Source organism: Plectropomus leopardus, chromosome 12 (assembly GCF_008729295.1).
Source record: "Plectropomus leopardus isolate mb chromosome 12, YSFRI_Pleo_2.0, whole genome shotgun sequence".
Lineage (NCBI taxonomy): Eukaryota > Metazoa > Chordata > Actinopteri > Perciformes > Serranidae > Plectropomus > Plectropomus leopardus.
In genome coordinates this window covers 25,152,895-25,166,238 of record NC_056474.1, presented here as the reverse complement: position 1 = coordinate 25,166,238, position 13,344 = coordinate 25,152,895, and the positions used below count along the sequence as shown (strand labels likewise).

Here is a 13,344-nt window from a genome sequence, read left to right as displayed (position 1 = left end):
ATGTTACCCATAAAAGTTGTTACAAGTCCATTCAGTGCTTTTGATCTTCTGTCTGCCATCATAGCTAAAAATGAGAATGGTAGATATTGTCAAAGTGAGCTCCCCAATCCCACAAACATGAGCACAGTGTGAATTGGTGTCTGGCCAACAAGATGAGTTTTGTCATCACTGTTTGGTAGAAGTCAGTCAGCATGAGGTGACCATATGGTGCAACTTTTCCCTGCCAGTGTGTGTTTAATTTTTTTTTTTCTCCACCTACCTATACTTTCTGTCTTTCTATTCTTGTGCAATGCTTTTAGCACAGAAACATTATATAGAAAATTTGGCTGTCCACAATATGACTTCTATTAAAAGCCATCAACATAATTGGCAGAAATGTTCCTGTGAGAACAATGTGAAAGTCTATAATTCTAACTGAAGTAATTATTGACACCTACTGTATTCCCACTGGGCCTCCCACATATTGCCTGCAGGCACATCACAATGATGCATTGTTTTCATGAGTCATTAGCACACTCCTTGTTTGATCATGCAGCATTCAAACAGGTTGTGTACATCTCCGGCACATTAATTTCATATCTGTCTAATAATCTGTGGTTATTAATGCTGTGAAGAGTAGAGTGAAGGGCACTTTACAGTGTCACAGGCGAGGTTTTTAATTTCCACAATGCTCGGTTGCACTTGTGCTGCAAGTTATTAGTGCATCTAAAAAAAAGAATACATCCTCATAATGGCACAGGCTCTACTATTTTGCATATCAAAAAAATGGCAAATTTAGATAAGTTTAATAAGCAACCATTTAAATGTCTCTTTGAATGTGTGAGCAATCAGTGTGAACTGCCTAAGAACTGAGAGTATTGTGGTAGTTTCTTGGCTTCATACTGTAGCCGTTAGTGTCTAAACATTGTGTCAGGCACATCCGGTAACTGATCTGGGTTTGCATTGTTCAAACATGTCTACAAACAGTAAATATTGTTGCAGTGTGATAACTTTAAAGGTGGTTGTTTCAACATGGCATTGTATTTGATGTTTTTGAACAATTGCTAACAGCAAAAATCATCAACCATTATGAACATCTTTACTTTTTCCTTTTTTTTAAATAGTTCTGACTGACCCTCTTTCATTTTCTCCTCTTTTCTCTCTCAAGGTGCTGATATTTGGTAAAGATGAGTAGTGGGGGCGGGAACACCCCAGAGCCCCCCAGAGGGGGAGAGTCTCTGAAGAGGAAGGACTGTCAGGCAGACCTCCTGGGACCCAGGTAAAGACTTTTCTCCTTAGTCCCCAGTCTCAATACATCTTGACTATGACACCACTGAATCCTTACTCTAAATGCCCAGACACAACAAACCAACATCCAAGAGCTAGTAAAGAAAGCTGACTCTCGCGTTGCACGTACGTTCTGCATGAGAGGAGATGAACACACAAGCACAAAGTCGCCTGTAATTTTCATTCAGAAAGGGAAACTACAAGACCAATATTATGGTAGTTGGTAGACCGATATTATGGTAGCTGGTTAGCACAGTGATTCCCAGCTGGTGGGTCGCAGGTCCACTCTGAATGGAACTGACTTGTCAATGTGTCAAGTTTGGAAAAAAAAACAAAAAACACCTTAATTTTAAAATGCAGACTCTTCATTGCTCTGCTAAACTCCTCATCATTTATAACACCAGCCTGTTTTTCCAGCACAGCAACTATTATTATTCTATTATTACTATTACTATTACATATATATATATCTACTATTCTAATTCTAAACATTTTTTTTGTTTCCAGTTATATGCATTATCTGAGTTTTAATTGCAGTGTGGTGTATTTCATTGTGTTTGCAGCCCACATCTTCTCTAAATTTTGTGCAATGAAATTGAATATGGGATAATTTATCTTATGTGTGGGCCTTGAAATAATGAACAAGGAGAAATACGGACCCTATGTTCAGTCCAGTTGGGAACCACTAAGTTATCACATAAACAACACAATCCAATGAGAAAACAATGTGCTATATTCACTGTATGCCAGTAAACAACACACAAACCATCAGGAAATGTTTTTGCTCTCAAGAGCTCAATGGCTAAAGAAAAGCTTTTTATTTATTTATTTATTTTTTCTAACAAATTTGTTTTGATTTCACGGCCTCTTGACTTTAGCTCTTTGTTTACAAGCTGACAAGAGTCAATGGTGGGACACACTGCAAAGGGGGACAGACACTCATTGACAGCCCAAAATCGTCTGACAGCCATCGTTGCAATAACTACAATACTTACAGTATCTTATAATAACTTCAGGATGCCTCACAACCTCACCAGGAACAGTTCAGTCCTCAGTCAATAATTAATTGAGTTATTGATTCCTTTTTTTGATTTTTGTCCCACTTTTTGAGTATGAAAAGAAACAGAAACATAAAACATTAAAGTCCCTGTTCAATTGTTGTAATACATGACTCACATTACTATGGCTCTTTTTCTAAACAGGCGAAATAAAATTTAAAAAGATATTTTTATTCAGGGAGTAAGAGTAAAAGTGGGGAGAGAGAGGCTGGTGAAATGAGTCGAGGCTCTCGCAGGTCGATGGAAAAAAATGCTGCCACAGCATTTTTCCAGACGACAGTTTATATAAGGGCTAACAAGTCATTGTGCTTCACTGTCCGAGAGGATGTGTGAAGGTTGTTATGCCGATGTACTGAGTTGCACTGCACTGAGTTTGTAATGAGGACACATGGATGTTGGAGTGAAGAAGACTTGATGAGGAAGTTAACTTGATGTTAGAGTGAGGATGCTGTGTTTTGAAATAATCACTGCACGAAATGAACTTGATAAGAATAAAGCACGTGTAATGTCCACAGTTGTACAAATGATGGCATAGAATAAACTAAATGCTAGCACAAATTTGAAGAAGTGTAAATTAGCAAATGTTCAGCTTGTGCAATGTATAAATGAGCCTGAAAATGATTAATTTAAAAGTTTACTTCTGGACCCAATTTTCCCATGTTGTCTAAGTGACTAATGGGAATAACAATTTTTGTAAGCGGTGCAGTATTGGGCAAGATGGCTGCGACCAACAGCTGCGATGCAGGCTGCATTGTAACCACTCTGGGCATATGCACACAGTCAATGTACGTCCACTAAAAGTGCTTGTTTTTGCCACTGACAGGCTCAGATGATTATTACAAGTGTCTGACAACAAAAGATTCATACTAAGATATGCTGATTTAGTTGAGTAAGATCCTTTTTATTTATCTAGAAACAGCCCCTATATTGTTATACCAATAGCCAAAAGACTCCATTTAAATAAACTGTAATTTTTGGCAGGTATGAAGCCAACATAGTATTTTCACATTTAACTTGCTGCATTAAGAGTTTATTTTCTCTAAACCAAAGTTGGTTATTGTTGGAAAAGTGAAAAGACATACCAAGACTATTTCTCTCAACTCTGAATAAAGTGTGTTTCACAATGATAAAATGACTGTTTATTTAAATGGAGTCTGTTTCTGGTTAAACAAAAAGATCTTGCTCTTTAACAAAATGTCTGTTTCAGTAGGGTCCTTTTTCATATTGTTGTAAGACACTTAGAATAATTATCTGAGCCTGTCAGTAACAAAAGGAAGTACTTTTTGTGGACGTAAATTGACGTAGCATAAATTCCTCGAAATTATTCCTCGAGTGGCTCTCTCACTCAATATTGGACCAAAATGTAAAAAAAAAAAAAAGTTACCTTTAGTCACTTAGATATAAAACCTTGGGAAAATAGGATCCAGGTTAAAAAAACAGAAGTTATTCTTTAACCACTAAATTTGAAATTCATATTTTTGATGTTCAATATTTTACATACTCTTTTTCCACTTATTTTTCTGTACCTTTTTTTTTGGATTACTGATGTCTTTGTTTCCTTCCTGCAGTCCGAAGAGGAGCACTGAGAGGAGGAACAGGGAGCAGGAAAACAAGTATATCGAGGAGCTGGCAGAGTTGATCTTCGCAAACATCAACGACATGGACGACCTCAACGTCAAGCCGGACAAATGTGCTATCCTCAAAGAGACGGTGAAGCAGATCAGGCAGATCAAGGAGCAGGGTGAGCATGCACTTCGGTTCACTATGTTCTCTTGTTGGTGTAAAATTAACTTTTTTTCCCTCCATTCTTTGTCTGCTTTGGCATCATATGTAAGTGTACATGATACATTAAAACACGTGACGGACAGCAAAGTTACCAAATCAGCCAGACCAAAGTTGAACTTTGAAGGGAAAAAAGCGAGTAAACATGTTTTTTTCTTCGACAGCTATTTCATGGTGAAAGAGCTCATTCATGTTCTCACAACCACAGACATGAAAAAGTAGTGTCGACTATTAAAGAATGACTTTATCAAGCCATAGACTGCAATCACATCAACTGTGCAACAAATTAGATGATATGGTAGTTACTTTTTTGCGTTCCTCACAGGTCATCCTTGTTAAAAATGCGTGTGAACGCTGCAGTAATTGCCACCAGACAACTAGAAAAAACTACATGTGACTGTGACAGCACCACCAGAGCTTTTTGTAATGCTTTTAACAGTTAATGGAGACATGCTGATCCCAGAAAAGTTCACAAAATTCAAAAATGCAATCCCTTCTGGCTTTGTCCTATATGTCAGGTCACTATCTGGCAGTTTAATTAGGTGTCAGCAAAATGAAATGTAACGAGAAAATGTATGTGAGTGTTAACACAGACTTAAGATGGTGAAACAGAATGAGGCAGGGATGCTGTCTGTGGAGGAAAGCAGGCAGATCTGCCCTCCGCTCTGCCTCTCAGTTTCCATATCTCCTACTTTTCTTTTCATTTGTTTTCTTTTCTTCAGCTTCCTTTCTTTTTCACCTTCCCTCCCTCTGTCTTTTTCTTCTCTCTCCTTTCTTCTTTAGTTGTGTAATCCCTCTCTCCCCTTCCACAAATCATCTTCTTTCAGTCTCTTTCTTCTTTTCCCCTTCCTTTGCCTGTCCATCTTTTATCCTTCCTCAACTTGATTTGTTCTTTCATTTCCTTTACTGTCCTGCCCCTTTCTCTCTTCATCTCCTCACCTTTCTGTCTCTTTTATCTCTCTCCTTTATCATTACTCAAACACCCTTACTGTCCCACCTTGTTCTTTTCCCTTCCTTTCTCCTGGTCCCTTTTTCTAATCTTTCCTTTCCTCTCCTCTTCTCCTCATGTCTTTTCTTTTCTTTTCTCCTCTTTCTCCTTATCTGTTTATTGTTCTTCCATCCTTAATAATATTAGTCTGTTCCTTTCCATTTCCCCTCTCTCTATCTCCCTACTTCCATCCCTCATCTCCATCTTCTCTCTCTCTCTCCTCTCCCCCCTCTCTTCTCCATCCTTTCTCTCCTGGTTTTGTCCCAGCGGTCAGCCAGTTAGTGTCCACGTGTTTGTATCTGAAAACAACAGCTGAATAAGCACACGCAAACGCACACGTGCACACACAGATCATACACAAGTCACACAGCTGTCTGCTCTACTTCAAAAACCCCACTGTTGTCCTGCAACCTCAGTATTTAACCAATGAGATGGATGTAACACAAAATGTATGGATGGTACAGGCAAATGGTATTGTGCCTCCTTGTGTGTGTGTGTGTGTGTGTGTGTGTGTGTGCGCGCGCGCGCGCAGACTTGGCCCACAGGTTTACAGTAATTGCAGGGTCATATTATAGATGCAAGATGAGTGTGTATGTGTGCCTCCATTTCTGTCAACTCAGCAGTTGTCCAAATACTCAGACTGCTGGAACAAAAACAGCAGTATCCAATAATAAGTGGTGTGTATGTACTGCATGTACAGTATATGTGTGTGTGTGTGTGTGTGTGTGTGTGTGTGTGTGTGTGTGTGTAGCCAGAAAGCTTACTTGAGATTGCGGCCAAATGTAAGGTGGGTGTGTGTATCACATACAGCATATTAAAGTGTTACACAAGCTTTGAAAGGAAAACTGAATAAGGAGATTACAATATGAAGCGCTAAACTCTTTTGGCTTATACAACGATGACTTATTTTGAAATTGTTGCAGCAGTGAACATACAGCGATTACAAGCTGCAACAAAAAGAAAACAATATTTATTACGGGGCTGAAATTTCGCTCATATAAGGTCCATGAAAATGTGCATGTGTAACTTTTTGACCTCATTTGTTTTGTTTAGGCTCTAGTCCTAATCTCAGGTGGAATATGGCGTTTCATATTTATTGATCATAAAAATGAGGCGTACTGTGACTTTAATACCCTCCAGCTTCCATGAGAGCCACTCCAGGCTCTACAGTGACAGGGTTTAAGGGCTGATGACTCTGTACAGCTCTGGTCCTGCAACAGGAATGTCAGCTATGTGGCCTAATGGGGCCATGGGAGGCTTAACAGTCCAGTGGTACAGCCAGGGAGGAGAGTGGAGACTGGCCTCTAATATGACTATAAATGTGTGTAATGCACTGCACATGAGTTCTCTCCATGACTCCAAACCCCCAGGTTTGAAAGTGGTTACAGAAGGTGTAACTTGCCAAGTAATGTAATCAGTGAAAGGTCCTCATGTGCATACAAAAACAAAGTGTGAAAGAGGGTGTGTGTTTGCCTGAGGGTGGTATCATCACAAAAACAACACTGTCATGGGCAAATTCACAGGAGGTCCTGACCAATGAGGAGCAGAGGCATTCCTCAAAACTATAGGCAAGGACTTTAAATGTGTGTCAGTCAGTGTGCTTAAGGTACCCTCAACTCTCTGAAGATGCAAATTTAAATTAGTTTTATAAAAGCCCAATATCACAACATGCAACACCCCTATGTCCTTGGACCCTCACAGCGTATAAGGAAAAACTCCCCCAAAAAATGGTAGAAACCTCAGGAAGAGCAACTGAGGAGGGATCCCTCTCCCATGATATGTATGTGACAGTAATAACATTCATAGAATAATATGGGAAGTATGGCTAATAATAAAAGAAGTAGTGGTAAGCATCAGGCAGGACCATCTGTGTATCCACGACCCTCGATTTTGGTGCAACCTTGATCTGGATGAGAGGCCAAATTAGTAACATGCATTAATGAGACATGAATGTTTGTAAATACAGAGAGAGAGAGAAGGAGACAGGAGCTCAGTGTATCATAGGAAGTCCCCCAGCAGACTAGGCCTATATCAATCTAACTAGGGGCTGAAGTGATGAGTCTACTGTACTCCTACTTTAAATGAAACTGCATGTGGCTGTTAGAGCTGATCTTTGTGAACTGGACTGTTTATGCAATGAGCCTCATTTGCTTAGAAAGGGGACAATTTAGTGCCAGATGAATGGATATTACCTTATTTAAATATGTGCAAATAGCACCAAGATAATATTTGCTCGGCAGTGTGGTGCAGCGGTGCATTTCAGCCTTTGCGGGTACTTTAAGAAGTGCACAGTTTCTATATCTCTTAGTTGTGCATGTTAAGTGACCTTTTGTGAATTCACCATGCAGTGTTTTTCTGGAAAAAGAAAATACTCACTAAAAGGCAGAGTTCAAGAAAAAGCTTCATTCTGACTCATTGTTTTTCCAAGAAAACAAACACTGTGTGGTAAACATACAGTCAGTTACTCCATGTGACACCAGCCTTCCTTGCCTTTATTTTTGACATGTCACTTTACCACATCATCAGTGAGTCATGCATTCACTAAATTCTGAACTAATAGCAGTGGGATGGATGACATTTTATAAGAGAACATAATGAAACAGATAAATCAAGGTCGTCATTGACTATCAGAAGCACGTTTTTATTTTGTTTTATTTTACTTTGTTTATGTTAGTTCTCGTCATACAAAAAAGAACGTTTTAAAAATGGGCAATAAAACTTTACAAACTCTGAAACCTCAAATGTTTAACCCCCTCTTTGCACGTTTCTCATCGTCATTTACAGAAAAAGCTCCAGTGGCCGATGCTGAGGAGGTGCAGAAGGCGGATGTCTCCTCCACAGGACAGGGTGTCATTGATAAAGACGCTCTTGGCCCCATGATGCTGGAGGTGCGTTCAGCCAAACTTTAGCCCACCTCTGTTATCATGCTCTGAGGAAAAGAGTTCAAAGGTCAAAGGGATAGTGACACTAAACAGTGACACCAGGAGTGATTATTCAGACAAGTTTCTATTGATAACAGTGGCCTGTAATTTACCTCAGAGAAGTAGTGACATATTCTCAACTGACATAAGAAGTAAACTGTTTGTAAACAACAATCTTCAATATGCAGCGCTGCACTATTTAACTACACTTTTTATGAATGTTGTCTGAAACATTTAGATCTGGTGGAGCTTCTTTCTGACTTTAAATGGCGTTGCACTTTGCAGTGACGCAGAGAGATAAGGGTTCCTCTGGTTAGCAGCAATGCCGTCATCAAGCCTTCTCCAGCGTGTGTGTGTGTGTGTGTGCGCGTGCATGCATATGGTGACGTATAACATGGGACACCAATGAGGTATAAATACCTTTCTGAAAAGCCAGATTAGAAAAGGCGGGGTGGAGCTTGACCACACGTGCACACACACACACACACACACACACACACACACACACACACACACACACACAGCCTATATATAGCTGACCAGCCGCAACATTGGCAGAGGTGTCTGCTTGGAGATGAATATAATTCTTGCCAAGACCCTTCCTATTCTATTCTTTTCTGTTTCACACCAGTGTTCTGCAGACGTACAGTAGGAGGTTTGCGCAGACATGTGGCAGGCTAAAGGACAAATCACAGTCTGTACATAAAGGTGGAAAATGCTGAGTTGACAGGAATGGAAGAATAGAAAAATACATACACACACACAGTGCTGGAGAAGCCACTGTAGACCTGCTGTAATACCTTGAATTATATTAGCACACTGCAAGTTACTGCTGGGTATTTTTTGAGCCATAATAAAGAAGCTTTTGTTTTAAATGTTTGTCTCTCGTCACAAGAAAAAAACCCAGATTTATGTTTAAATAAGAAAACAATTTGAAACACAAATTGTATGCAGTAGATGAAGTTCTCTGGTAGCAAGGATATATTAGAAGGTTTGGTAATAAAACTTAAAACATCATGCTGATGCTCATGCATTTGCTCACATAAACTCTCAGTAAATTACCATAAAGTTTGAATGATGTTTGAATAATGTATTTTTAGCTGGTAGACGTAACATCTTTACTTTCACATTACTTCTATTAATTGCATCTAATTAGCTTCGGCATGAAAGTTCAAATGATCTTTAATTAACATTCAATCTCTCCTCTTTATTCCTCTAACCTTGTCTGTCTTTTTCTTTTTTCATGTTTTTTCTCTCTATGTTTTCTCTCCCACTAACCTTATACATTTGCTTCTTATTCTTATCTTCTTCCTCCTTTCCACTTCTCTTGCCTGTCACTTTATTTTCTTCTTTTTCCCTCTCTCCAAACTATGCCCATATCTCTACTTTCAACCTCCTCTGTCTGCTCAAACAATCTCACATTTTCTTCTACTTATTCCCTTCATTCATTACCTTGTTCCCGTTTCTTCTTCCTCACCCCTCAGGCCCTGGACGGCTTCTTTTTTGTGGTCAACATGGAGGGCAATATAGTGTTCGTCTCGGAGAATGTCAGCCAGTATTTGCGCTACCAGCAGGAGGAGCTGATGAACACCAGTGTCTACAGCGTGCTGCACGTCGGAGATCATGCCGAGTTTGTCAAGAACCTCCTGCCAAAGAGCCTGGGTAAGAACCACAGAGATTTAACTGGAACATTTTCTGAAGAAGGAGAGATTTCAGATATTGGGAGATGTTCCTTGGCCAACACAAGGGACATCCTTGATTAACTTTCCTTAATTTCCTTAATAACAGCTCTGCCATCAAGACAGAACATCATCTTTTCTTGTATTTGATAGTTTACATCTCTAAAAAGAAAGGGGATGATTCTCCTCAGCTAGATGAAGATAGATTGAAGAACAAATGAGCTTGATTAATACAGGGATTAGTGATTAGTGATTGAGTGACATTAAAAAGCCTTAATCATACGTGGCTAAAGCTGCAGGAACCCTGTAAGACCTGTCTTTTAGCTCCCACATCTAGGATGTTACGCGCTATGTAGTAGTAGCTGGTAGGTAGTTGTTACCAGTCTAGCCAACAGCATTGCTTGCTTTGCTAAATTAGCTTTTTTTTGTGGTTTGCACAGTGTGCATCTTGCTGTGAACCTGTCCTGTCTTAAGCTCTAGTGTCTACACCAGACCACTTAAATTTTAGCTTTTACCTCAGGTAACCTAAACAAAGTGTTAGCTAGCTGTCAAACCAGTAAGATTATTTAGCAGGGCAAATAATATAAGTATTATGTTGACGTTGTGTTGACAGACATACTGTATGCTTCCTCAAGCTTTCACAGGTCTGAAGAATTGGGAGATATTCAAGGACAAGATCCGTTTGAAAAAACACAAGTTGGTTTGCATGTAAACTACAAACTTTATAGCATCCAGGGGTGTCAGAAAATTTCAGTCAGTTACATTTGAGTGTTGCGATATTATGTTTTGTGTTGCTGTATCGCTTCCATGGAAGCAATACATGTCAAATCCTGACAGGTAAAATGTTTTTTTTATCTTGTAATCACAAGTTATTATCTTTTGCATGGAACTTGTGGGACTAAGTTAATTATGTTGAGTTATCACAAGTTATCCTGGGGGAGCAAGTTAATTATCTTGTGTGCACAGATAAAAAATAGTAATAATAAAGGAAATCAACTTTTGGAATTTTCGGGCTTTGTTTGATTTTCAAAAACACTATTGATTTTTAATTAATAGTTTACATGTGTTACATGTGTTTGTGGCTGTGGTAATTTTATCTTGGGTTAAACCCTCAACCACCGAATTACAGTGTTGTTATCTATCCTCAGCCATTTGACACAAAGAGAAGGGGCTTAGGAAACAGGTGGAGTCATCAAGTATCTGCCAGCTCCTAAAATTAGAAAAAAAAATGCCAAAAAAAAACCCCAATTACAATATATCGCCTTGCTTACAGTATCATGATATATTGCACTGTATATATTTCTGTAGGAGGAATCTAAAAAAAACAGCTAATTTAATGGCTGCAAGCATTTCCAATTCCTACTTTTTCATTCAGCCTTTTTTTACTTTTTTTGATAGACTGAGATTAATAAAAAGTTAAATTTAGAATTAAATCCTTTAAATAATGTGTGCTGCTTCTGATTTCAAATAGCACTAATTAAATTCGTTGCAATTTTGTTAGAAAGTTGGGTACATTACTAAGTTGTTTTGGGTTTTTTTTCGATATGGCAGTTTGGTGTTGCAGTATGCATAAGATGCCAAATATGATGCCCAACTTTTTATTTAACATGCTTAGAGTGAACTCCTCCTCCTTGTTTTGGTGTTTCTCTTCATCTTTCAGTAAATCATCGCAGCAGTGATTCGTCCAACAGGAACAGCCATACATTCAACTGCCGTATGTTGGTCAACCCTTATGCTGATGGTGAAGCCCGGCCGGCTTCTGACCAGCAGGACACGTCACCGCAGAAGTATGAGACCATGCAGTGTTTCGCTGTCTCAGAACCTAAGTCTATCAAGGAAGAGGGGGAAGGTATTGTTTCTAATTTATTTTAGAAGTTTTCACTTTGTCTCTCTTGCCTTTACTGCATATATCCATCTTTGTCTAAACTTTTTAAATTTTAATTTTTTCTGTCTTTTCTTTCTTTAATTTTTATCTTTCTGTTCCCATATCTCTCTCTTGGTCTTTTTCGTTAGATCTAAAATTCTAAAAACTCTAACCCAGCCTCTTCTTTCTGATTTCTCTCTCTTTTTCTGCTTTGTTGCTTCTCATTTACATTTTTGTTTTAATTACTTGTTCTGCCTTTCTTGTCTGCTCCCTCTGTTACTTTTTCCACGTCTCTCTGTTTGTTTCTCAGTCCTCTTAGTTTCCCCCTCACTCACACATGTTTGTTCTCCGTGTTATTTTCTTTTTCCAATTGTTCCATCTCTGTCTTGACTTTCTGTCATTTTCCCATCACTTTCTCCATCCCTACTTTTTCCGCTGTCTCTTGTGTCCTGTCCTCCTTTCATCACCACTCCTCTCTTCTTTGCCTCCCGTCCACCGGGAGAGACTAATTAGCGTGTGGCACTTTGTCATCTTCTCATCTTATCTTATCACACACATACACAATGGGGAAAAGAATCCGTCTGGCACTCTAATTTTAGATGTCTGACAACCAGATATTGTGCTAATCTGTCCCCTGACAGGAGGGAGGGTGTCTGCTGGACAGATTGAGGGCTGCAGGTTGAGACTGTGGTTTAGGCTGATGTTAAAATTTAAAAAAAAAAAAAATTGAGATTGGGAGGTGCTGACAATGATGTTGAAGATTGCTGAAGTTGGTGTTTATGCTGAGTTAGATTTATGCTGAGTTAGATTTAAATGGTTTTTAAGTTTGAACAGGTCGTCTCTTCCACCCTATTGCTATTCTTCTATCTCATTGGATGTATATTTATGTATGTGTTATTGTGAGGTTATTTTAACTCAATCTCCTCTGAATATGCAGATTTCCAGTCATGTCTAATCTGTGTGGCAAGAAGAGTCCCCGTCAAAGAGCGACCTGTGATGCCCACGTACGAAAGCTTCACCACGCGACAGGACCTTCAAGGTAGAACTTGAGGGGAGGCTCCACTGTTAATACTCTAATCTCTATAAATAGATATCTGTAAATAGATATCTGCAAATAGATATCTGCAAATTAATGCAGAATGTGTGAGTAACTGGACAAGATTTAGGTGTTAGAGGTGTTTTGGTTTCCACTTGTTGACAATATATTATTTAAGAAATCACGCTTGAGTGGGTTGAATGCAGCATGCAGGTTAACAGTCTGTGTGGAAAGCAAAAGAGGCGTTAGTCAAAATGCAATCTTTGAACCCATCAGCGAACATTTCACAACAATTTTCCTTTTCATGCCTCCATGCCGGCAGTAACTGAGGCTGAAGGCCGGATGTTTTCGAGCCGTCCATCCATCTCATTCTTGTAAACACGATACCTCAAGAATGCCTTTCGGGAATTTTCTAAATTTTGCACAAACATCCACTTGAACTCAAGGATATACAAATAAGATTTTGGTGGTCAGAGGTCAAAGTCATTGTGACCTTTTCTGTCTCTATTTCCTGAACACTGTATCTCAAAAATGCCTGAAGGGAGTTTCTTTAAATTTTGGCACAAACATCCACTTGGACTCAAGAATTAATTGATTAGAATTTGGTGGCCAAAAGTCAAGGTCACCATGACCTTATGAAACACAAAAAGCTAATGTGTTCAGAGATTGATACGCCATGTGATCAGGCAGTGCAGGGCTGTGTCAGTACATAATGTTGTTCACATCCTATGTGATAAGTATGTTGTGTGT

The 13,344-nt window shown here is 39.1% G+C and overlaps 1 protein-coding gene across 4 annotated transcripts in view; it reads left to right on the top strand.

Moving 5' to 3' along the window:
• Nucleotides 1-13,344, top strand: part of LOC121951104 (nuclear receptor coactivator 2-like) — a 63,080-nt gene that overhangs the window by 25,663 nt on the left and 24,073 nt on the right. For all 4 annotated transcript variants that reach the window (XM_042497327.1, XM_042497328.1, XM_042497325.1 and 1 more), the window contains 6 exons: nucleotides 1,148-1,258; nucleotides 3,893-4,065; nucleotides 7,879-7,982; nucleotides 9,500-9,677; nucleotides 11,355-11,543; nucleotides 12,496-12,597. In XM_042497327.1, the coding sequence (XP_042353261.1) occupies nucleotides 1,167-1,258; nucleotides 3,893-4,065; nucleotides 7,879-7,982; nucleotides 9,500-9,677; nucleotides 11,355-11,543; nucleotides 12,496-12,597 (838 nt within the window). In that variant the 5' untranslated portion in view covers nucleotides 1,148-1,166. The remainder of the gene's footprint in view (nucleotides 1-1,147; nucleotides 1,259-3,892; nucleotides 4,066-7,878; nucleotides 7,983-9,499; nucleotides 9,678-11,354; nucleotides 11,544-12,495; nucleotides 12,598-13,344) is intronic.